General features: G+C 44.1%; 2 protein-coding genes across 6 annotated transcripts in view; one reads left to right on the top strand and one right to left on the bottom strand.

Annotated features, from left to right (window-relative positions):
* The window catches only part of PRCP (prolylcarboxypeptidase), a 36,071-nt gene extending 22,815 nt beyond the window's left edge, over nucleotides 1-13,256 (bottom strand). Inside the window, exon 1 of one of the 2 annotated variants that reach the window (XM_082304300.1) lies at nucleotides 13,136-13,256. The gene's annotated coding sequence lies outside the window, so the exon portion shown is untranslated. The remainder of the gene's footprint in view (nucleotides 1-13,135) is intronic. The other variant, XM_082304302.1, reaches the window with a different exon arrangement.
* A 325-nt stretch (nucleotides 13,257-13,581) lies between these two features.
* Nucleotides 13,582-23,854, top strand: DDIAS (DNA damage induced apoptosis suppressor). Of its 4 annotated transcripts, none has more exons than XM_082303709.1 (7): nucleotides 13,582-13,845; nucleotides 14,111-14,255; nucleotides 16,041-16,169; nucleotides 17,173-17,334; nucleotides 18,488-18,605; nucleotides 20,409-20,940; nucleotides 21,544-23,854. In XM_082303709.1, the coding sequence occupies exons 3-7, from the start codon at nucleotides 16,057-16,059 to the stop codon at nucleotides 22,968-22,970; spliced, it is 2,352 nt and encodes a 783-aa protein (XP_082159835.1). In that variant the 5' UTR covers nucleotides 13,582-13,845; nucleotides 14,111-14,255; nucleotides 16,041-16,056; the 3' UTR covers nucleotides 22,971-23,854. The 4 variants fall into 4 exon arrangements, with proteins under 4 accessions (XP_082159835.1, XP_082159836.1, XP_082159833.1 ...); XM_082303710.1 differs by having other exon boundaries at nucleotides 20,409-20,810; nucleotides 21,544-21,886; XM_082303707.1 differs by having other exon boundaries at nucleotides 20,409-23,852.
* The last annotated feature ends 1,714 nt before the right edge of the window (nucleotides 23,855-25,568 follow it).

Below are 25,568 nucleotides of genomic sequence, written 5' to 3'. Positions count from 1 at the left end.
TCAAGGTGGTAAACCAGCACCTGATGGTTTTATGCTTCTGAGTTTCTAGCAATATTGCAAGTGTCTGAAAGAGTTTCTGTCATGCCTCAAATTTTGATCCTCTAGGCAATAGCTTTATTTTCCCAAACTTGGATATTCCGTTTGAAATCAAGTCAGTTGTTTTACTAGTCAGAAGCCAGGGGATTTTAAGAGGGATGCTCCACCCTCCAAGCATTCACGGAGTTGTTTTGAGTGCTCATCCTGTCTGAATTATTTCCTGAGGACAGGAAGATACAGGATAGCCTGAGGATATCCTCCTGCATGAACAGCAGTGTGGGCACTAGCCTCTTTGGGATTTCACCGATGTGTTTCTATTCCCGGTTTTACTCCTGACAGGCTGTGGGACTCCAGTCCAGTTGGCTGGTCCTATTAGTTTTGTTTCCTCTTAAAAATCTTTGCTTCCTCCATATAAGTTGCAAGTTTATGAAGTCAGGGACAGCTTTGCCATCATTGTACAGCAACATATTCAAGAAGCCACAAATTTTGTTACAAGTACTACTACATATAATTAAATATTCAAGCTTAAAAAATGTTGCAGCAGTAGAGCAGTACAAAAAAAAAAAAATATATACTCCCACACTATTTATGTCTTCATAGCAGGGGAAACAGAACCAGAAATGAAAGCAAATAAAAATCAATTTTAAAAAAGTCTCCCTCCCTGACACTATTCCTGTTGCTTTGTTTTCTCCTACTGCACATTTGTATATCACAGCCTGCCAGGACTGACACTTCATCTCACCAACAGCTGGTGAGATTCTCTCAGTTTGTCCCTGCTAATTTAGTGCAGAAAAGAAAAAAAAAAAAAAAAAAGACACATGAAAGTCAAGGTTAGCTTTGGTTTGTATTTTCCATTTTACATGCAGGGAATGAGGTGTTTCCTTGCTTTCTAGGCTGATCATAGAATGTCCTGAGTTGCAAGGGACCCCCAAGCATCATCAAGTCCAACTCCTGTCCCTGCATAGGACAACACGCCCCCCCCCCCCCCCCCCCCCAAAAAAAAATCACACCATATGCCTGAGGGCATTGCCCTATTGCTTCTTGAACATTATCAGGCTCGGTGCCGTGACTACCTCCTCGGGGAGCCTGTTCCAGTGGTCCACCACCCTTTGGGTGAAGAACCTTTTCCTAATGTCCAACCTAAACCTCCCCGGCATATCTTCCTGCTGTTCCCTCAGGTCCTAGCATTGGTCACCAGGGAGAAGAGATCAGCGCCTGCCCCTCCTCTTCCCCTTGTGAGGAAGCTGTAGATACCGATGAGGTCTCCCCTCAGTCTCCTCCAGGCTGAACAGACCAAGTAACTTCAGCCACTCCTCGTACAGCTTCCCCTCTGAAGCCTTCACCATCTTTGTGGCTCTCCTCTGGACACTCTCTAGTGGCTTTGCATCCTTTTTGTACTGTGGTGCCCAAAACTGCACACAGTACTCAAGATGAGGCCACACCAGTGCAGAGTAGAGTGGGACAATCATCTCCCTCAGCCGGCTGGCAATACAGTGCTTGATGCACCCCAGGACATGGTTGGCCCTCCTGGCTGCCAGGGCACGCTGTTGGCTCGTGTTCAACGTGCCATTGACCAGAACCCCCAGATCCCTCTCTGCGGGGCTGCTCTCCAGCCTCTTGTTCCCCAGTCTGTAGGTACATCCAGGGCTGCCATGTCCCAGGTGCAAAATCCAGCACTTGTCCTTGATAAGCTTCATATGGTTGGTGATTGCCCAGCACTCTAATTTGTCCAGATCTTTCTGCAGGGCCTCTCTGCCCTCAAGAGTGTCAACGGCTCCTCCCAGTTTTGTGCCATCAGCAAACTTTGACAACAAACCATCCAGTCCTGCACCCAAGTCATTTATGAAGATATTGAAGAGCACTGGCACCAAGATGGATCCCTGTGGAACCCCGCTAGTGACTGGTCACCAGCCCGATGTAACCCCATTTACTACAACCCTTGGAGCCCGACCCATCAGCCAATGGCTCTCCCATTGCATTATGTGTTTATCCAGCTGTATGCTGGACATTTTGTCCAGGAGGATACTGTGAGAGACAGTATCGAAGGCTTTACTGAAGTCCAAAAAGATTACATCGACTGGCTTCCCTTGGTCAGCTAGGTGGGTAACCTTGTCATAGAAGGAAATCAAGTTGGTCAAGCGGGACTTTCCCCTCGTGAACACATGCTGGCTGGGACCAATGACTGCGTTGTCTTTCAGGTGTTTTTCAATAACTCCCAAAATAATCTTCTATAATAATATATTAATGATACTTGTGCAAGGGACAGCAAAGACTGAAGGTTATCACCAGTCTGCAGAAATGCATAATCATTTGATGCTCTGTGGAAAACCAGGGAGATGTAAACTACACCTTTTTGCATCAGGCTACATTAACCCACTGCCTTGAAAGTCCTACATGTCAATAATAAGAAAACTGGAAGAGATGGACTCTATGTCATTGTAATCTTCCACACTACCCATAAGTCAGAGGTTTTGTTCACTAGATTTAATTTTATTTCATTAATCTGTCACATTTAACAAAACATACAGACATAACCATACATGTGCTTTTTGCCTATTAATTGATTCCAACTTCTGCTAGTGATGGTCCAGCACAACTGTTACCAATTTGTGCTTGACTGGAATTAGCTTTCAGCCAAACATGCTCCCCAAAACAAATGCAGGCTTAAGATCCTCATAAGGGAGGGATCCCTTCCATTGCAACTACATCCTTGTGAACACACTGGCCTTTCACTAGAATCACGCGTCACGTATTTTACCGAAGCTGCTTTTATGCTGCAGAAACCATGTCACCTGCTCCTGGGAGGTTGCAACTGTTTAAGGAAGTCTGCTTTTAGCACTCATTTATCACTTCAGTGATTAAGAAGCACTGACACAGAAAGCCTCAGACAGGAACTCTACCCCTGCCCTGAGTCACACAGTTTGGACAAGACACTTGAAAGACTGAAGTACATTTAAACAGCTACAGGATATGCTGTAGGAAAGCACTGGGCCACTCAGGTCAGCCCTTGTTAGAAACAAACAGTTCCCGAACAGTATATGATGAAAGGTTATTTTTATGTTGGAAACCTGAGCAGCTAATGAGAACACAAACTCATTGGTTTCAACTTCCACAAACCCTGAGTAGTTTCGTGCTGCAACTGACACTCCAGATTCTCCTTACCATGGAAAGATGAAGTTCCTAGACACATTCAGGCTTTAACTACTTAAGCATAAAATCCTGCACCAGTCACAGCAAGGATGCAATTCCTCATTAGAACTCTTCCAGTTGGAGGAACAGTTGGAGAGGTCCCACAAGCCCTCACAAAATTTGCCACCCCAGCCTAGAGAGTGGTAAAACTCCAGCACCAGGGAGAGAATGGGTAACCAAGGCAGGAGATGGCAGGAATCACTTCAATCAGCTTTACTGCCAACGCTCTTTAAGCACACTCTCCATTCCCCTGCCACTCTGTTCTTCTCCAAGCAATGGAGAGGCTTGTGATGCTGAGAATCAATCAACTATGTAAATTTATAACAAACTACTATTGAGAGCAGCCCTGCCGAGAAGGACTTGGGGGTACTGCTGGATGAAAAGCTGGACATGAGCTGGCAATGTGCACTCACCACCCAGAAAGCCAACCGTATCCTGGGCTGCATCAAAAGCAGCGTGGCCAGCAGGGTAAGGGAGGGGATTCTGCCCCTCTGCTCCACTCTGGTGAGACCCCACCTGGAGCCCTGCTTCCAGCTCTGGGGTCCTCAGCACAGGAAAGACATGGACCTGTTAGAGCGGGGCCAGAGGAGGCCACAAAAGTGATCAGAGGGATGGAGCACCTCTGCTATGAGGAAAGGCTGAGAGAGCTGGGGTTGTTCAGCCTGGAGAAGAGAAGGCCCCAGGGAGACCCTACTGCAGCCTTCCAGTACTTAAAGGGGGCCTACAAGAAAGATGGGGATAGTCTTTTTAGCAAGGCCTGCTGCAACAGGACAAGGGGTAATGGTTTTAAACTAAAGGAAGGTAGATTCAGACTAGATATAAGGAAGAAATTTTTCATGATGAGGGTGGTGAAACACTGGCACAGGTTTTGCTCAGAGAGGTAGAGATGCCTCCCTCATCCTTGGAAACATTCAAGGCCAGGCTGGATGGGGCTCTGAGCAACCTGATCTGGTTGTAGATGTCCCTGCCAATTACAGGGGGATGGACTGGATGGCCTTTAAAGGTCCCTTCCAACCCAAACCATTCTATGATTCTACTATGGCGATAAACACACCAAATGTTCACATCACTGATGCTTCCATTCAAGGCATTATTACCCTGGTGAAATTCTTCCACAGGACAAGGGATGGGGCAAGGAGTAGGGAACAAACACATCAAAGCTATCTTACCCAAAGTGCATTATTTCATAAGGCTGAAATGAGCACAAAGAAGATGCACTACACCAGCAAAAAAAAAGTTACCCTTGTGAAAGGTCTCTCAGACCCTTAACAGGCAAAGGCCCGTAATTTTTTCCATCTGCCTTCCAGATTGAATTACAAATCCATCACATTTGGAGGATTAACTTCAGAGGAGAGGAAAAAATTGTACATGAACCTTCAACACGGCCACAGATTAAGTAGTATAAAAATACTCCAGTTTTGCTGAGTGTGTTTTGACTAGGACTAATTGTTTAAACAAAACACTTTACAAGATAAGTTTGATCTTCCCTGATCAAAATGGTTTTCATTTGGAAGACTTCCTCAGCCTTTTTGTAAAAAAGGACATGGGGAAGGAAAGCATTTCAGATTCAAGACAATATTTTGATTTGGTCAAATTCAATATTTAACATGCCTCTACCCCTTCCCCAAAAAGGGCTAGAACTTTGTACTTGGCTAGATATTTTTAGAAGTTCAACTCAAATTGCAATTGTTTTACTCTCCAGATTTTCAGAGCTACACGGAAATTTGCTCTGTTCTGTCATTCTCCCAGCCTTAATTCAACCGCTATTATTTGTATTTTATTTTCTACAGCTAATCCCACACAAGACAAGGGATCCACGGAAGAAGAGAAAGACGTAGTGAAAGCAAACAAGAAAACTGTCCTGTCATCCATCTGGATATTCTTCTAATTAGACAAAGCACAGGCAATATGGCAAAAGCTCAATGCAGGGATGACAGTTCATTTCTATTAAAAGGCACTGAATGCCTACATAAGGTCCAGTGCTAGGGATTTTACACATGCCACTGTGGATCATTTATTTCATAGCCACCAATTCTGAGGAGCATCTAAGAGGAGGCGGGGGGGAAGACAATTTCAGAGAACAAAGCATCAAAGCAGCAATTAGTCATACAGCCCTTATGCAACAGCAAAAATACCACATTGCAACTGCTTCTCTGGCAAGCTTGCAACATATCTTAACACTGAAAAACAACTGTCTGCTTGCAGGGCTCCGAGACATCAGCAGATGGGATGACAGGGAGACCAGCAGCGTTCAGGGAAATAACATCCATGGCTCCCTGCAGGTGAAAAGTTTTTCTACAGATTGCTCTACTTTAAAGCAGAAACATCCAGGTCTCTTGTCACAACCATTACAAAAAGTTTTCCAGTGGCTGACAAGCTCTAGTAAACGCATGGATAAGTGATGGGTCTTTATACTAGTGCAGTTAACACCCAAAATTGAGCTGGACCACAGATGCTTTTCTTCTCACAGCAAAGGAACAGTTTTCTCATCTAAATAGAGGCTCTCAGATTTTTATCCAAAAATATTTTTCTACTTCCATTTCTGTTTTTCATTTTCCACTTAAAACCAGGCAAGAACATTTTGTTATGAACTACCCTGTTCAGAACAGACTTTGAACAACGCCACAGACATTGCTAAAAGCCATTTGCCATCAGCTTGTAGGAGAGGAGCTCCTGCTTCGGAGTCCTGCTTACATTCTGCCCCTGGTAGCAGTGACTTGCAGGACTGAAAACTGTACACTTGTAGGTGGCCAGCCATTTATCACTGCATAGGTAACACTACAGAAAACCCAGCGCTTGCAGAGCAGCATGCGGTTCTGAACAGCTTTTGTGGAAGACTCCGTTTTCAGGGAGTCAGGCAGTAAGGAAAAGCAAGCTGCTGCTTTGAGGCATAAATCAAATGTTTTGTTAATGCTAGTTTTGCTTTCACCCACTTCCTCTAGTTCAGCCTGGCCTCAGTCCAAGCCCTGCTTAAGTCAAAGGGCCTGATGCCCATCACTTTTTGTTCCTGTTGTCTTGAAAGGAAGTTCCTGCGTGGAAACTACCATCCAAGCCTACTTCTTACTAGCTGTTTCACACCAAGTCCCTTTGTGGGTGCTTTTAGAAAGGTTTTTTGCTCCACAATGCAAGAAAACTTACTCCCGTTGGAAGCAGAATAAATTAACTAGGAATGAAAGGAGATACACCACCAAGTGTGTCCATACCAACAGTCAGAGGAAGAAGCTAGCACATGGTATCACAGCTCATTGCATACCCACATCCCATGCAGGCAGGCCTTTCAGTGAAACCTCTCCTCTCCTGGAAAGAGAGAAACTTCTCAGATCTTACTCTACAAACACCTTTTCCAGATAATCTTCACCTAATCACTCTCACTTTAAGCCTCACACAGGTAAGCTTGTATCTTGGCTGTAAGAGAGAACAATGGAAAAAGCTGTTATGTCAATTTGAAGATGGAAACAACAACCCAAAAGGATCAGAAGTTTTGTTCTTTGCTCACTATACACATTTAGAGAACAGCAACCACACCACAGCACAACTGACAGCACTAATGCCACGTGGTAGTAGCACTACAACAGTGCTGAGTATTAGAAAATATTCCAGGCACACCAGGGCTGAAGTAAAGCATAGGAGACAGCAACTAAAAATTTTAAACAAAAAAGAAAATTAACCCCCTACACCACAGGCAAGTAGGACAGTATCTGCTAACTGTACTGAAAAGAAAATCAATTCCCATTCTTCTGTCCGTATTTAATTAACTGAATTCACATGCCTAGAAAATAAAGACATTAACCATTTTGCAAGCATATGGAAGATCACTGAGTGCAGCCTGGTTTTCCCCATTTTCTTACAAGTTTCACTGCTTTAGATATATATCTACAAATTCCAGAAGGTATGAAATAAAGAAAATTAAGGTATTTCTTCAGTTTTTGAAGATTTAAAATGAAATAGTCAAGTGTGACATCTAGTCTCTCACCAATTTTGCATATGTTACAAATTAGCTGCACAGTCTACAATGACTTCTTATGCTGTTGGATAGCCTTGATCTCTTCAAAGTCAGATTTTGAAATTAATACAGAACACATTAGCATCAAATTCCATTTTGAATTTCATTTCCCTCCTCATCCCCCCACCTCTCAAAAAAAAAAAAAAAGAGGCAAGAAATTCAGAGCTAAGACTTTAATTGAACTGCTAGAAGTTCATGGCCAATACGAACAAGTCAAAATAACTTCAGTGAAGTTAACAGGATTTATCTCATGCACATCTGGCTTGTAAACAGCTTGCTACTTCAGCCATATGCAGTTTTGTTTACTGTTTAGTCCTTTAGACTTTCTTTAATCAAGTCTATCAGAAATCTTTCAGTGACCTATTACAGCTTTTAATAATTAAAGCTAGCGAGATAAAAAATGCTTATTTTCAGAAAGAGTAGTGATCATTGATCCTTTTTGTAGTCTCTAGTATTAACTGCTCACTTGAAGGAAGAGACTGCAGGTTGTGAGGAAATTAAGTGTTTCCTGCTTAATTTGAGAAGCTGATGTCTGCATTGTGACCCACAGATAAGTAGTGCATAAAAATAAAAATTCACTGACAAGCTGTAACAAGTACTTCCCCGTTTTCCTGTCCACTGAATAAGAGCTATTGTTTCTGCTTGTAGACCTGGTTTATAGCTTACAGCTCCTGTTTTAAATCACACTATGAAATCACAGAGTAAGAGCTGCCAAGTACTCCTGTACTACTTGATGAGTAAAACATATTCCAAGTAATTCACCTCCGAGACAAACATCAGCATCACTTCTTCTCTAACCACTGACATAACTTTTAATTGGTACCAAGGGGCTCTGTAAAGAGTGTTTTCCTTCACCAGAAGTTAAAAGTGCTATTGTATTATGGTGCCAGACATGAAAAACAACCCCATCTTAACCATTCCCGACATCTGTTACTATTCCAAGACACCAACCTGAGTCACAATAAGATGCTGAAAAAATTGCTGACCAGAATTTAAAGTGCTAACCTCAATCTGTCTTGATATCTTAAAATGAGTTTTAGGCCCATGGTTAGGAATTACTTCATTAGCATTAAACCACCTTATACACTACTGTTGTGTGTATGTTTTTAGTGACACTCATTTACATACAACAGTGAAAATTTCAGACTGGAAAATACTGAGTTGGATTAAAGGTATCTTGTTCTGTAATTGTAAACTTCCTTCTTGTGAATACAACAGATGCAACATTTAAGAGCAAAACTGCACCCTTAGTTTGGATTAATCCAAACTTACCATCTTCTCATCATCTAATCCAAATTTATCATCTTAACTAATAAAGATGATAAATCAGACAATTTATCATATTAAGATGATAAATTCGACAGCATTGTCATCAAAAAAGTGATCCAATCTCTTCACCTCACTTTACTCTGCTCATTCATGCAGTGATCTGAGACTGAAGTTAAATTGTTTTTTGCTGTAGTACATTTTCATTTAGTACAGGAAAATTCTGGGATTTGCTGGCTTCCTCTAAATTGGCCCCTCCTGGAAAACAGAAAGAACCATGTCTGAAAAATATATCTTCCCTTCTCCTTCACAGTCCTTCTCAAATTCTCTTTTCTGGCTTGGAACTTGCATCCTAATTTATGCACTTACAATCAAGGCTTTTATTTTCTATGCCTCAGAACTTCAGACTGTAACACAAAATAGGGCATTAAAGACACCTGATATAGCCAGAAAAGATCAAATTGCATTACTTTTGAAACTTCATTACTTTGAAGCTTCAACATAGCTTCCTTTTACATACACACAATGTGAAGTACAGATGTGTTTCAGAGCACAAAAGCTTGCATATTAATTTACTGAGCTATGAAATACTGACATAGGTATGAAATCTAGGAAGTTATTAAATGCAATTAGAACCCATCTTCTCGAAACGATGACACAATTGACACATACTAGTTCAAAAGACGACCTGACTAAAGGACGAGGCTCAGTAATTTGCTGAACGTAAGTTAATTTGCACTTGTTGCATTGGTTCTTAGGCCAATTCACAGCAGTTCACAAAGCAAGTGATGTGCTTACAAAGTGTGATTGGGGTGAAGGGTCCACCAGCATATTAAGTCTCACACAGCCATCAATTATCAAATTGAGTGAAGAGACACCACATCCACTCTCTCTTCTGAAAAAGACACTTTATCACTGAGAATTCTTCAAATATCAGGAAATTTAAGGCATGCTCCTCTCAGCAGTACTGCACTTAAAACACCCCAAGTTCTCAGGCTATGGTTTTTCTAACGCTGGTACGTGCATTGAAGACAGGAATGCAGAGGTGCAAGACAAGGCTCCCCCAAGGTCAGAAAAGCTGCCTGACTCCAGGCCCTCCCCACTATGCCATAAGGTTATTTCTACTCGGGCAAAGAGAAGCAGATGGCTCTTGGGTACTTCACCAAGTCTTTCCAATGAATTTGAATTGTGGCCACTGACACAGCTGACTACAAAGAAGCCATTCAGATAGAGGTGGTCTTCCTGCAGCTCTGTGCATCCTACACATCATTCTCTGTAAAGTTCAGTTTTGGATGGATTAATTTAACACACAAGTCACATACAACCTTTTAGCAAGCAAGCTACCAAAGCAGAAGTGAGAATAGTTTTGCCTACAAAAGTCACGCTACTGCATCAGAAGAGCTGAAAAGGAGACCAACTTCCCCAATATAAGTAGAATTTGTTAATGTAAAGATGTGGGTCATGGCAGAGTTTCTCCTTAAAGGGCCATGTACTAATCTAGGTCAGCATGAGGTACCTTTATATTGGGGTAATGTCACTTCTGCATCGGAGGAATAGAGGGCTGAAAGGCATCAGTTACTTATGAAGGGAGGGGTAAGGGGGAGCAGGAATCACACCCCCCAAGCCAAAATAATAAAAGTTGTTGAGAACATACATAGTCCAGTATGCAAGCTAAGATCGTAGTCACACTGACACAGGCATTGCTTGACTTCTCATTATTCTAGACTTTAGCCCCATCGTCAGGGTTGTCTGACACTTAAAATGGTAAACAGGAGCAAGTTTAACACAAATGAGTGTTGAGCTGAACTCTGACCCTGTTACTTCTCCCTTTTTATGAAAGCAAACTTAAACATCGTTGCTTCTCAGTAAAGGCTGACACTAAACCCTCAAGCAACGCTTCAGGTCTATAGGCCTTCGTGCCAAGAAGCTCCATTTAGAGACCAATTTCACACAAAAATCCTCAGCTTCTGAAATTCACTACCCCATGTGCAACATTAATGAATTGTTCCCAGTGCTCAAGAGGTATTTCTAAGCAACAGAATTTGTGCAAGAAATCTGTTTTGACTTTTCAAAGTTTTCTTTTGTGGAAGTATTAAATATTTAAAGACTGTTCAAAAAGATTTTTATAGAAGTAGGTAAAAGAAATGTTTCCTTGGCAACAGTGTAATATTTTGCCATATTCTAAAATCACTTTTATATTGCATGATTTTATATAAATCATTTATAGAATAATTTATATATATAACTTTACATAAATAAATAAACCATCAAAGGCATAAACAAGAATCAAAACAGGAACTTTGGGTAAAGAAGAAAGACTCAGCAGCATGGAACAGAAGTAGATGATTCATGCTGTAAGCAACTATAATGTAAATAATTAAACTTCAATAATCCTGAGAGGGGGCAAAGTATCACCGCCCCTATTTAATATGTTAATCACGGTATTTATGTTCCACTACAGAATCATAACATAATTACAAATTCCCAGACAGCAGCACTCGGTGCACGTTTCATAAGGGCTGAAGTTTTGCCTTTCAGTTCTGCATGCTATGCCACTGATAAAGAGCAGTCGTATGCCCTCGGTGCGATTAGACCTCTTATGCTAACCCTACATTTTTCAAGTGCCAGGCAGCAGCATTCAAATCTTTGATGAATACCAAAAAATACATGAATATACACACATCTCCCACCATATTCAGCAATACTAGTAAGTCTTCGGACAAGGAAAGCAAGGATTTCAAGGCCTGTGAATAGGACCCCTCTTTCCCACAGCAGCCCCTCTCAGCCACTATGATTTTGCTTGAAGTAAGGAAAGAGAACGTGGAAGAGACTGAAGGGAGCAAGATGTGGCATCATCTTTACAACAGGATGTCACGGGGACTCTTCCCACCCTTCTCTCAACATCTCTCTGCCTCCCAAAATCCACAGATCTCAGGTACACGGCTGCCTTGCTGGCAACCAGAGGGCACGCTGCTGTCTCTGCCGATAGCTGAGGAGAATAACCAGGTGATACCACAACCTAGAGAGGTGATGAGGTCAGAGGTGTAACAGCATAGTGACAAAGGGTGGTTCAGACCACAGCACAGAATTAGTATTGCTGATACTATGACAGCAATGTGCAACAACAGATGCGCCAGAGCAATTAGGTGTCACGCTTAGAGTTACAACACTACCGCAGGATCAATATCCCGGCCAACATGGACCGCACGCTGCCGAAGGTATCTGCAGTATGTTATCAAAATATGCTCCAGGGCTATTAGAAGAGTTAATGGAGGAACCCAAATCTCAAATCACTACCCAAGCAACTGAAAAGCAGTAGACAGATGCTTTCAAGACACAGGATCTATGCAGAGAGACCACTAGAAGAGGAGTGCTCCCACACCAGTAACACAGTCTGCAGAAGAATATACTCTCAATGTATGGATTTGTCACTAAAACTGTTCCCAGCCCACCTCTCACACCCCTAATGACAGGGACCTTGACTCTAAAATTATTCCGTAGCTATTCAGGATAATCTTATAAGGGTTATCTGTTTTCTTCATGTCTGTTCTCTCTGAAAGTGTAATCTTCCCATTTTGCTCATTCCATCATAAGTTCACCTTCTACAAAGCTGAAACAGGAGATGTTCAATCCCTGTATCATCCGAGACGCCTGTGAATTAAACACCTTCTCCTTCCCACCACTCCCTATGTAGACCAGGGCATGAAATTCAGATGCAGGCTACAAGCCTAAGTCTAACCAAACCAAGAGAATACTAGGAAAGTGTCCTCTCCCCTTACTACACCTCCCAGTAAGAGAAGCCATTACCTCCCCAGCAAAGATCAGGTACAGCACAGGTGAAGATGCAGACGTTCCCCGACACATACAAAGGAACTGTGGACTGTTTTTGTGAAAACCTATAAACAAGCAGGGTTTGAAGCTTTCTGTAAGGGGCCACACCAGCACTTGTAGCCCTCTATTCTGTCCACATGCTATGGATTTTGCCAACAAATTCTGAGGAGAATTGTCAGCGCAGACAGGAAAACAAAGCCCAGATTAGTAAGAGAAACCTATTCCATATTTAAAGCAAACAAAAAAAACCCCACAACCACTATTCGCAGTCAGGGTACAACTGAGGCCCCTGGCCGCCTCTGCCAACGTGCTGTGCAGTATGCTTTGGAACACAGACTTAGGTGCTAGGATATGGTGCATAGATATAACAGAGCAGACTACTTGTCACTTTAAATAGTTGCAACTTAACTGGATTATTCAAGACCTAGAACATTTTGCCGAAGGGAACGAGCATTGCACCATCTAGAAATCCGCAGAAATACAGTACTGTCCAGTCTGCGGCTGAGTGAGGCATCTGAGAGACCAAAATGCTCCCTGAATCCCCACGGAAACTCCCTGCCCGCGGCTGCGCTGAGGGAAAATCTCTCAGGGGCAGAAACTGCACCGGCAGCACCTGCGAGGACCCACCCCGGGCCGGTGTCCCGTCACGCCGGGCCGCAGCAGCTCCCCCCCGGCCCGGCACCCCTCAGGAGCGCCCGGAGGTGAGCGGCGACCGCCGCCCTCGAAGCGGCCTCTTTACGAAGGGGAGCTGCCCGGGCGGGGTGCGAGGGAAGGCGGGGGCCGCTCGCCCGGCCGGCGGCGGGCTCCTACCTGCTGCCTGAGGTAGCGCGTGAGGTAGGGGGCGCTTGGCGGCGCGGCCCCCCGGCGGCGGCGGGGCGCGGGCAGGGCGCCGGGCGCAGCGAGGAGCGGGAGAAACAGGAGGAGCCGCAGCATGGCCGGGAGGAGCGGGGGCCGCCCGCCGCCCCAGCGCTTTATAGCGGCCCCGCTCTCCCCGCCCGCGGGCAGCCCCGGGCCGGCCCCGCGCGGAGCGGCGGGCGGCAGGACCCAGCGGAGGGGGCGGCGCCGCGCCATTGGTTGCTTGGAGCACGTGATCCGCCCCCCTCGTCGCTAGGTGCCGTGTAAGAACGAGGCTGGCATCTTCGCTTTTTTATTGGGTGAAGTGGGGCTGCCCTGCCTCCGGGCTGCGTCACGATTGGGTGAGCGCCGCCTCGTCCCCGCCCCCAGCAACGGCCCTCAGCAACCCGCACTTCCGGCTGCCGGGCTCTCCTCAGGGCCGGGGCCGGGCGGTGCAGCCGGGCCGCGGGCGGCCCTTCCCCGGGGCCGGCGCTGAGGAGAGGGGGGCACGGCCCCGGTAACCGCCTTTCGGCGCTTCCCTCCCGTGCGGGCCTGAGGGCACCGAGGGGAGGCGGCGCCGCCAGCCGCCCGTTCCTTTGCCCGGGTGACAGCGCTTCACCCTTTCCCTTCAGCGCGGTCCCTGCGGCCGGGAGGCGGAGACTCGATTTGTTCGGGGAGGCAGACAGGTAGGAACGGCGATACTTCAGTAGCCGAAGCGTTTCCTGGGTGCTGAGCGAAGCTTGAGTCGCCCAGGACGAGTGGCGGGGGTGGGGTGAAGCCAAGCGGCTCCGTCCGGCCTTCAGCATCCTTGTGCTGTGCCCGCGGCCGGGCTGCTCGCTGTCGGCCTCCGGGGGCGTCTCGGGCTGGCGTGGGAGGAGGCTGCTGGTTAAGGGGTAAAAATTGCAGCGTGAGGCCTCTTACAGCTCTTGTGTGTTTTGGTTTTTTCCTCAGGGAGAATTTAAGGCCATGAGCTCGCTAGAGGGCACCAGGCGCCGACGGAAATCTCGGTGAGACTTCAGGGCTGTTGAAAGGCAACGCTCTATGGAGGCTGGCGGTGGGAGCACCTGGAGTGCCGCGTGGTTCCCGTGTTGGATATGTGAGTCCAGAGGTTTGTTTTGCTTATTTAAAAAAAATAAAGTAAAACAGATCTATTTGTATTGTCCTTTTTAAACTTATATCCCGATAATAATTACTGTGTTTCTACCAGAGAGAAATAGAGATGTAGCTCTTGCATCTGTTTGCTCTAAAGGGAGCTCTTACCAGAACCTGTTTGAATACGTACATGCTATGCTTTATTTCCCATATTTCAGTGGAATACTTGAAGTTTCACTGCGTTTTCTGGGCTGTGTTTTTTTGGGTTTTTGTTGTTGGTTTTTTTTTTTTATTTATTTAGAAAGTGCAGATAACAGTATGCTTTGTTTATATAGTTCTGAGTTGAAAACCAGTTGGAATGTGAGGCACCTGCTGGTTTCTGCAAGTCCACCTTCTTGGGCAATAACAAAATCAGACTTAATTTTAATACTTCTTTTCTATATATTGGTATGTTTTTCATGTACTCTTTACTGATATCTTATACGGTAACTAAAACAAAATAGTTCTGGTTTGGCAAGAATTGAAGGCATGCACCACTTAATATATTAGGTCAAATGAGTCTCTGTTAATATGTGTTCTGAAGAGAGACTTTTTTTCATTTTGGTTGGCCCCCCAGTAAAGCTTTTACCTTTTCCTGCCTCTGTTTTCCTGGCCTTTCTGCCATAGGGAGTATTGGGATATCTGTTTGGGTTTTGGTTTGTTTGTTTGGGTTTTTTTTCCCCTTCTCTGAACTACTCAGAGTAATGAGTGTAGTCCCTCACATTTTTCTAGTACTCATTTTACAGATCTTGTTTGTATCAGAATGCTGAGCACAGTGCCCCTAAGGGCTTGTAAGTTGAGATTTTTTTTTTTGTGGCAAAATATGAACAAAATGTCATTGTTGATTATTGAATGTTTTTTAACATGTAAAAGCCGTATTTGAGTCTCCTTTATCTCTTTGGCTTTTTGCCTCCCTGAGGGAGTTATAGGATGAAGATGTGAAATTGACTTCCTATTCTGAGTTTATTCTGCAGCTTACATTGAAGAGAGATGTGTGTTTAGCTATTACTGTGATAAAAGTGCTTTTGCAAAGGAAGGATTTTTAAGGTGTCCTTTAATTCAGCTGTAGAGAACATTTTGGTCATTTAAGTTGGAACTCTATGATTTGAGGCACTTTAGGGTATTTTTGTCCACATGTTTCTAGCATCTGCTGAGAAAAAAAAAGTTAACTTTCTAAAATAGGGGAAGTTTCTTAAAACGTGATATTTTGGACAGTATAGCGATAATAAAGGCAAGATAATTCTGCAGGAAAGTAATAATGAATAAAAATAAATTAATTCCTATTTATTTAAAGATTTAGTTCATCATTTATTTGTCAGATCCATACGGCCTCGTTGTTGAAATCAATGGTAAATGCTGTAGAGCTGTCCCTTTGGCTCAAAGGGCATGAATATAGTGGCTATTGAGAGCCCTTTTGAGATTTTCTGGGCATCCTCTCCTTTCAAAGTCATTGATATTGAAGGTGTTTGCAGAATTACAAGTGTAGAATCATTTCAGTGATCATTGCAGTGGTGTGCAAATATCACGAACGCTTGCTTCTTATTACATATCTTCATATTTTTTTTCTTTTTAAAGGGTTAATTAAGGGTAATAATGGATGTTGCCTTAATTGGTCTACCATTTTCAAACAGAGATCATAATTTCCTTAGGGCTGCCTTTCAAAATGTTCAAACAACCCAACTAAAAGCAGTTAGTATTAACATCTCATAAAACGAGAACCCTTTGAACCGTTTTGACTTACCTGTTTCAGGTGATGCTGTGAGCACATGAATAGTGTGAGAGGACTCTTGGCTGCCTCTGTAATTTCCATCCAGAACTCCTGCTTCACCTACCCTGCCTGTCAAAAATGCTTTTCTAGGCTGATACTGGATTCTAGGAGGTAGGTCCTGTTTTGGGGTTTGTTAACTGTAACTGTCAGAGACCTTGGGAATCTCTGGGAGCTGAACACAAGTTAAAACAAATCGGTGAAAATCCAGCCATTGTACAAATAAGTGCTAATTTCAGGTATTTATGTTACTTATCACGATTTAGATCTCTTTGTATTCCAGTAGCAGCTTGTAGATCATTATGGATCAAGAGTTCTGTTGCATTCAGTGCCATGCAATATCGAAGGACAGTTTAGGAGAATAAATGATGTGTGTTAATAGCTTCCAAGTGCATCCCCTGCAGTCCATCCAGTTCTTCAGTGCTGTTACTAAGTTGGAAAGCATTGACTGAAAGCCTCTCCAAATCAAATCCTGGGGTTTTTTTCCATTTCTTCTCATTCTATATGTGCAATGCATCAGGTAGTCCTGTATGACTCGTCCACTTGCTGTGTGTCCAGAAACATATGAGCTTTCCTTTTTAATCCCACCATTAGGAGAAATCTGTGACGCGCAGAAGAACAGTAAATCCATGAATGTCAGCACTAAATGGAAGGAGCTGACTTTGTCAAGCAAGAGTATCTGTTGTTTCAGATGCTGAAGTAAAAGATACCAGTGCTGTTTGCGATGATTTTTTAAATCTAGGTATCATACCAAATCTACAGGAAGAAAAATCCCAAACCCAAATGAAACGTGAAAAATGGGGGTGCAGGGAATTCAAAACTACTCCCCAACAGGTCATTCAAAGCCCACTGTCTCTCTCCAGCTTTACAACAGGCTAGCATTTAATAAACCAGTAAAAGAAGCCAGAGGGATTCTGTTATGATACAGACACTTTGCTGAGCCTGTGGTAAGATGAATGCCTCAGGGAATAAAGAATAAGTATCTCATAGTTTGTAATGGAATATTTGGGACATTATAGTAGTAATACTTGCAGCTGCAGATAAGTTCTTACCTCAGCAGTGATTAACAGAAGTTAATGTATTCAATCTTTTTTGTCCTTTTACTGTCTTTTGTCAGGTTTAACTGTCTAAAATGTGGCTGCACAGGTGAAGCTAAAGATGCGAGCTACAGATATAGATTGTCCCTAAAGATTGCCGACACTAATGATTTGTTTGACATTACTGTGTTTGGAAGTTGCTTGGATCCATTCTTTGGGGTCACCGCAGAAAATCTGCAGAGGTAAGGAATGGATTGTTTCTAACTATATAGCTGCTGCTTTTTCTTCAGCCTAAAAATATTGAGATGAGCCTGGATGGTGGGGAGATGCGTGGGAAGAAGCTGCTAAAGTGCTCCCTTCCAGCATTTCCTTGGTACCCATCACCTTGAGAAAATGCTGAAGTTTTGGTTTCTTCCTGAAATCTTGAAATTTTGAGATGGATTCCTTCTACATAGTAGCAGAGATCCTCCACTTGTCTATTGAAGGCAGCTGCCACCTGCTAAGTGAGCTTCGCAGTTTGGTTGGTTGGGCTTCTTCCTTGTGTCCTTCCTCCCTTATTTGAGATGATTGAATTTCCTTTGTCTAATGTCAGATTACTAAGTGAGTTAGCTTTTCCAGATTGTAGAAGAAGAATCTTAAGGTAAAGATAGAGCCTTTGGGTTTTGGTTTTCTTAACAGTTTGGATTTAAAAAGAAAGAAGGTGTGCACCTTATGACTTTTCTTCAGTATGACCAGATTTTCCTTTAGCAAGGAGGGATTTCTAATAAGGCCTGTTAGTCCTCAGAGCCTGACCACCACATTGTAAGCTTCAGAGTTCCTGATGTGTGAAACTGCTTAGGATGGGGTATTTGGATACACTCACTGCTTGTTTCTCAATTCTGTTATTTTCCAATGACTTGTGTTATCACTGGGTCAAAGGTGAGCACTTTAAATCCCATATCAGCAGCATTAATAACATACTCATGGCAGGTATTCTGCACTAGACTGCTGTACTACCGTCAGCTGTGAAAAACAGTTGTTTGCATGTCTTAATACAGATAACTGTTGTTGCTGTAAAGGTGCGGGCAGAAAGGATGTGTAAGCAATAGCAGCACATTGAGCGCATTATACAGCCATTGTGTTGATACAAAAATCACAGCCACGCAGGGAACACCTGAAAGTCGTGTGTGTTTTAAACCTATTCAGAGGAGTTGTTTTGTTTCCTCCTATTTCACTAACAAATTAAGTGAACTAAACAATTGAATGTATAGGTTCATGGTTTCCTGTTTTCATTCTATGTTTGGTTTAAGCTACCACAGTATCTTCTCTTTAGCATGTGTCCTACCTATACTACAGCTAAAATGCTACGAAAGTCTTCCTCTGTTGGTGCAATACTTCTATATGTTTTTACTCAAGGTGTATTCAAGACTTCAATCAGCTGTCAGGAGAAACAAACACAGATGCATCTCCAGGAGCATTAGTTGAAGCAGTGGAAACCTGTTTCATTGGAAAAAGATTTATATTTGGAGTGAAGGTAACTTTTAGTCCACGTTACTCTCTCATAATGAGTTTTTTCATTAGCTTGTAGCCAGTTGGGGGCATAGACTGAGTTATCAAAACATCATGTACAACATCTTTTGGGAACTTGAGAAAATTTAAAGCTAGGACATGGGAAGGATTCTGCTCCTCTTCCCCCAGACTCCAGTGTTATTTTAAATGAGTCACATCCAAAAGTCATCTTGAATGGCAGTAGTCAGCTTGACAGCTTGTCAGGGCTGCTTTTCAGAGAGCGTGAGCAGTGCCAGCTCCTGTGCATATCAGTAACAGCTTGGAGTCTGTAAAAAAACCCGTGTACAGTTCAAGCAAGAAACAGACTGTCTTTTCAAGCACTGCCCTACCTTTCTCATGCTGCATAGTCTCCCGGTGTCTGAAATGTAAGGAGAAACACATCCCGTTGCAGCATTTTGATATTTCTGGATTTAAGAGCGTGTTTAAAAATGTTGATAAAGTACAGCTGTTCAACATAGGCATCTGTGTCTCTTTTATGTGTTTCACAGACTTTGAAATATTAGTTCTTAGTAATATTTCCATAGAAACAGTCTTCTAAGTTCTCTTCAAGTGGTTCTGGTGTGAGTCATTCATATTATGAAGTCTGCGAACTAAATCCTACCTGGCAGGTGTTTTTCCTCTCCCACAGGTACCGTGAGGTTTGTATCTGAGCTGAGAATTTCCTAATGCACAGCATCTTAAGTAGTGGAAGTTGGAGGACTTCATGGATTAACTTAACTGGAATTATTCACCAGGTCTCTAGGTCTGATGCCTTTACAAATATAAGTAATCCTACATATCAACAGCCTTGTGGCTGCTCCTGCACACACAAGGACTGAACACGCGTACAAAGACCATTTGTTCAGCCTTTGGCTGTAGACATTTCTGTATAGTTGTGTTCAGCCACGCATACAGTTGCACTCTCCTAGATAAAACTCAGCACCAACATAACATACTTTTTAACACTTACCTAGAAGAGTATTGTCCTTGGCTAACAGCCTTCAGCCTCAACCTTTGCATAGACTCAGGGAGTAGGAGGGTTGTTGAATTTGAAGACAGCTATATTTGATTTTTGGCCCCTCTGGCATTGCCAGACCTTGAGGGGGAGGTGAAAAAGAGTTTATCCACTTCTCAAAACACTAGATAATTCCCTCTGCTTTTAATGTCATTTTTTACTTGTAATTTCTGTGTAGAGAGAAGCAGGTTCTATAAAGAATTGCAGCTGAAGCTCCTTTGAAACACTACTCTCCAAATAAATCTGAGAAGATAAAGGTTGTAGTTTATTTCCCTTTCACAGAGGTAGCGCATAGAACACATCATGCTGGCTTTGCTGGCTGAGCTGCCAAGTCACGTATCTGGTACCAGAGCGATTTGCTTCAAGTACTGCCCAGTGCCTCCTAGATAAAAAAAAAACTTGGCCTTAGGCAGCTAGCCATTTGCACAGAGCTGCACTGGAGGAAGCCCGGAAGCACCCATTGCCCTAAAGAGAGGAAGAAATTTTCTGTGAAGTCCTCTCTTAGAATTCTTGGTTGTTTTTCCAGCTCCAAAATTCTGCATAATTGCAACAAGCAAAGAACCTCTCGCTGTGATGCCCTTTATAGCCCTTGCCAGTGCTTATTTCCCAGGGACTACTGCTTTGTGTGACAGACTGTTTTGTATTCTCTTCCCTGCAGATCCTGACAAAAAGGGAGACCTAAATTTAAGCCTGACTTAAAAGACATGCGTTAATTTTTTTTTTCTTATCACAAAATAAAGCATTGCACTAAGTTTGTTTTTCTTACCCCCCCAGGGCTGTGCAAGGGAAGATGGAGGGCGTTCTGCTGCCAGCAGCATCTTGCGAAACTGTTCCAGAATTAATAGAAATACAAAAAACCTTACAGCTTGCCAGATCTTCCTGCCAAACGCTGCTGTTACTGGCTTTACTGTTATCAGCTACTTCCATCGGCTCCTGCAGTCGGCAAAATTCAGGAGCTGTAATAACACCTCATACTTACCTGATGCATCTTCAGCTCCAATAGATGAACCTCTCAGTGAGCTCAGCAGCTTGTCTAGCCTGAGCAGAAACTCCTGTTTTGTTCAGTCTAGTGGCAGAGAAAGTTTTTCAGGGCCCTGGCAGCAGTCCCTCAGCCTGACTTCATCTGTTGCTTGGGTAACAGCGGAAGACTTTCCCACTCTGGAACTGGGAAAGCTGGTGAGTGAACAGCATGAACAAGAGGGGTGGACTGTCTCTGCAGAATCGTGCGGTGTAAGCCTCAACAATCAAACTCTTTGGGATTCACAGTTTTGCAGCTCTTCTGTGAAGGAAGGGGATAAAGAGGAAGGTAATGAATTGAGTTCACAGCCCAGTCGGACTGACAGTAGCTCTGCAGCTGATAAATCAGAGAGAGTGTCCTCTTCAAAGACCGAGTGTTCACATGGAAACAGTTCCAGGTTGTTACAACATCCCTTGGAATCTGGGGTAAAAAGCATTTACCCAAAGACTAATAGTAGAAATTATTCTTACCCAGAAAAATCCCACAACTCCGGTTTTTACAAGAGAGATGCCTCAGCTTCTAATCACCTAAATGTAGCTGGAGTGTCTCAGACGGACTCTGTGCTTTGGGATGAGCTCCCATTCTCAGAAAGCCTAAATGAATTTTTAGCCAGAATAGAAAACGGCAAGAGTGGTGTAACATCGCCCGGCCTTGATGCAGGCAAACAGGCCCTTCCAGAAAGTAGCAAGTTGGGTGTAAATCTTAAATCGTATCCCAGGCAAACCCTAGTAGCTGGTGATTTGCCTGAAGCGAGCGTCTCAGGGAGGTTCTTGCCACCAGCAGAGAATGATAGTTGGGAGAACATACTGTTTGCTTGTCTCCAGTCGAATGCAAATCCTCCGAGTGATGAAGTGTCACAATGTGAGTTTTCCTCTCCTGTTTTACCTACAGCTGACAAGGAACGTGGAGCATCTTGCTTTGTACCTAACCCTCATCTACCTATTCTGTCACAGTCCTTGCCAGTTACATCAGAGCCTTCTGTTTCCGCGAGCAGATACGTGCAGTCCAACGAAGCAAATATTGACATTTCAAAGTCAGCTTGGTCTTTTATTCATCTGCAGTGTACTGCTGAACATGGAGAAACCTCCCATTTAAAAAGGAGCGAGGCAGCTACCTGCATGCATTCTGCACATGATGATAGCTGTTTAGCTGGTTGTGAAAATAAAGAAAATTATTCTTCTACACCAAGTCAAAGAACAGATTGTACGTTCACAGGGGCATGGGACTCTGATCCAGCAACTCCCAACAATACCAGAAGGATATACAAAAGAGAATTAAAACCATTGACAGAACTGTCAGAAAATACCTTCAAAGGTGATAATAGGAGGGAGGCGCTGGGGAACAATATCTTCCCTGAAGGCAGCTACAATGCTTCTGCTGATCTCTTTGATGCAAGTACAAGAGAGGGAGCAAAACCTGTAGAATTCTTAAATAAATCATGTAATTCTTTAATACAGGAAGACACTTTGACAGAAAAGGTCACAGCTCCTGAATTGGTGCTATATCCTGGAGATGTTCCCTGTAACAGTTCAAAACCAAGCTCATCCCTACACAGGTCCCCTCCTGCCTTTAGTAAGCACAGTACCCCGGTGACGTACTCCTTTTGTGATTCAGAATGCAATTCCGTTAGCGCTCAGGACTTTGTTCCTTATTCGCAGTCAACTCCTATGACAAAACCTCTCCAGAAACTGTGGCCTGCTGGGGAAAGAAGCTCTTTTGTCGCTATCTTCACCCCTAAAAATCCCACTAAAATCCATTCCAAATGCAAGCGATCCAGGTCTTCCTTCCAAAACACTCTGTTGCAGCAGCTTACTGGCAGGTTAGCAAAACGTGAAAGGCCAAGTAACGGGGAAAACAAAGTAAGTAATAGCTCTGTTTCGCAGCAGTTCCTTACCAGCCAACTGCCTGCCAGCTTTGAGGAGTGGATCCCTCCATCTGCAAAGAAAAGGGTGAAACCAGCTGCGTCTTCAAACTTAAAAACAGTTAGCTGGGCTACTCACTTACAATCGACCTGCAGGCACGCTGGCAGGAACCCTATTTCTGACAGCAAAGAGAACAGTGAAAATGATGTGGGCTTCAGGAGTGCGAGATTAAACCCTGGGGATGCAGCCAGGATTCTATCAACTCCTGTATCTGCAGGTGTCACCAAGGCCTTGTTTTTAAACGATACGAACCTGGAAACTTATTCCCCTTCAGAAGGCAAGAATCTCCTCTCAAGTGCAAATTACTCAGGGGCTATATTGGAAGGGGCAGCTGGCTGGTCTCCTGAGTTGTTCTTCCAAGCACGGAGTCCTTTTTCCAATAAGCCAAAATACTAAAAAAAAAAAAGATATTTCTATGCTGTGTTCTTTTTAATTATTTTTAAGACTTTTGGGAAGGAGCCAATAGAAGAAAAGAGCTGTTTAAAAACAATTAAATTGTTTATATACCTCTTGGCATATGTATTCCTAAGATGTTATGTTTATTTGCAGATCTTTGTACCACAGAGATGGGGGAAAAGAGAATTTGCAGTTACTTTATTTTATTGTAAATTAACTCTGGGACGTGCAATAAAAGCTTTTGTAAATGTGTGAGTGTTTAGTAGATCTCACTTTATCAGGTGCGGGTAGGTGAAGTGTTTTAGCGTTCAGTGTTGTCTTTTCATCACAAGAGCAGCACTGGAGTCCACGTCCACTCTGGATTCTCCAGATGACTCTTGGTGGAGAAGGGCCAAGTTTCCATCAAGGAATTTCAAATACCGTATGGGAGCCTTGTATTTGAGCCCACTTGGGATGCTGTGGCTTTTGAGATGGGTGGAGGGGACCATCCTGAGAGGCTGGTAGCAACTCCTGGTTTTCCTGGAGGCTGTTTCAAGTTCAAGACTGCCAGTGGCAGATTCCTGGCAGTGTCTTTCTTCTTCCTTGCTTTGGGATCTTCCATGTCCCCCACCCAGAACAGCTGCACTTAGGCTCATTGAATAGAGAAATGATGGAGCTGCTGCTGCTGCAAGCTTGTAGGTCGGGTCCTGATGAGGATCCCATCGGTCTGAAAATGCTGACTTACAGAAGCAGGCCTAAAATTATCCACTGTGATTTTTTTGGAGGCACGGAATGGGAATGCACCATTTACATTGTGACTGGTGACAAGGAGACTTGGCTTGGTTCATTCCCCGCTACAAGGCAGCCATCGCTGCGTTTCCACGTTTGAGGCCTCACTTCATTTCTAACGCACCTGCTAAATAAAGCCCAGGCTCCGTGTTGGTTCAGAAGAGTTTTGTGTCTCTGCATGCAAGGACCAAATTGTATCAATACTGATAACGAAAGCGCTTTACTTTCAGGTTATAAAGACGCCACCTCTGCCTTAGGAAATTCGAGAGGCAGAAGTTGCTGAAGTTAGAAGAGTATTGTGGGAGCGTATCGTTTTGTGCTCAGCTTGTTCCTGTGTGTTTTATTTACTGTCTGTGGCTAGTCACCGTTGGAGCCGGGGCTGGAAGGGCTTCTTGTGTGAGCCTGGAAGGCTCCGCTGACCTCGCGCTCACTGGCCCTGACGGTGGGCGTGCACAGACCAGCCTGGTACGCGGGACCTGCCCGGGACAGCCAAGGGACACCGCGTTTGGGATGGCTGCAAAAAGCAGACCTTGGGAATGTGAGCTGTAACCTTTGTGTGCCTTCCTGCCTCTTCTATGAAATAAATACCTACCTGCTCCTTATTTCCAGGACACCCGGGGAAGTATGAGGGCAGATGCTCTCTCACCACCTTGCCCTTTACCCACTATTTTTAGCACAGATCAGCCTTACAGAATATATAGGTAAACCTTTTCGGTTTCTCAGTCTCCGCTCTAAGTTCTGCACCTTCCAAGCAAAGGCATTTCTCACTGAGGGCTGGGAGGGAGTATGTGAAGTCAAACAGGCTGCTTCTGCAGCTGAGCAGGGTATTAATGAGATACGGCCTCTCCTGCTGAGGGCACGGCTGTGCCGAGGCTGCAGGCGTTCCTGCAGGCTGAAGGACGAAAGCAGGTCCTCGTGGCTACGCAGCAAGTCTGCACGGTAAAGTCACTTTACAAAGAAGTTTTTCCGTAGCAGTCAGTGTTGGTTTTTTCCTTTTTTCACTACTTACTTACAGTTGAGGAAATTGAGGGAGAGGTTCAGAGCCTTGCCCACCATTAAGAGAGCGTGGAGCCTAGTGCTGGGCAGCACCGAAAGACCTCAGCCAGCAAACCATCTTCTCTCCTTGCTGTCCTACCCAGCAAGATACTCAAGCACAACCCAGAAGTTCCTCCTGGTGTTTAAGGATGCTGCAACAGTAGGTGGCAGTGGCAAAAGGCTCAAGGTTTCTTCAAGGTCCAAGCCTAGATCCCGGCAGCCCCTGGATCCTAGACATAAACAGAAGAAAAAGGAACATCCAGTTATAGCAAAAAAAAGGGGGGAAAAAGCAGGATTAAACATAACTTGATGACCAAAGTAACTTCAAGCATCGTACCTGTGAGTGGAGTCGCTTGTTAGGTGCTGTGCCAGCAACACCCGCCCAAACCAAACCACCGCTGCAGAATATGGCAATGCCGTGCCGTCAGCGACGCACAGATCCCTGTGCAGGGCTTCCCGGCACAGCCAGCGGGACGGGCGGTGATGGAAGCGGCCCTATAGCCTTTGTGAGCCGTTGATGACTGGCCCAGCCGAGCTTTAGCCCTGCACTTGGCAACGAAGAAGAGCACCAGAACTGCCCAGGGCTGCTTCAGCTGGGATAGCGCAGGGCTCTGGGGCGAGCCCAAGTGAACCAGCCTCTGCTTGCGCCTGCGTTTACCACTGCTATGCCTGTTCAAAAGATCTTATTTATTGCAAATTAAATCCTGCTTGATGAATCTATGTTAGGGGCAAGTGGAAAAGGAGTAAGAAATACAGCCTGCCTGGAAAAAAAAAAAAATATCTGCATTGATAGCT

The sequence above is a fragment of the Platalea leucorodia genome (genome assembly GCF_965183815.1).
Source record: "Platalea leucorodia genome assembly, chromosome: 2".
Lineage (NCBI taxonomy): Eukaryota > Metazoa > Chordata > Aves > Pelecaniformes > Threskiornithidae > Platalea > Platalea leucorodia.
The sequence above is the reverse complement of the archived record's forward strand: the minus strand, read 5'-3'. Positions and strand labels throughout refer to the sequence as shown.

What these genes read in the sequence shown, in the direction of transcription:
- DDIAS (XM_082303707.1), top strand. Translation starts at nt 16,057, where the DNA reads ATGAATAGTGTGAGAGGACTCTTGGCTGCCTCTGTAATTTCCATCCAG. An exon ending in CTGATACTGGATTCTAGGAG is followed by an intron (nt 16,170 to 17,172) that starts GTAGGTCCTGTT and finishes GTCTTTTGTCAG; the next exon opens with GTTTAACTGTCTAAAATGTG. An exon ending in GATTTATATTTGGAGTGAAG is followed by an intron (nt 18,606 to 20,408) that starts GTAACTTTTAGT and finishes TTACCCCCCCAG; the next exon opens with GGCTGTGCAAGGGAAGATGG.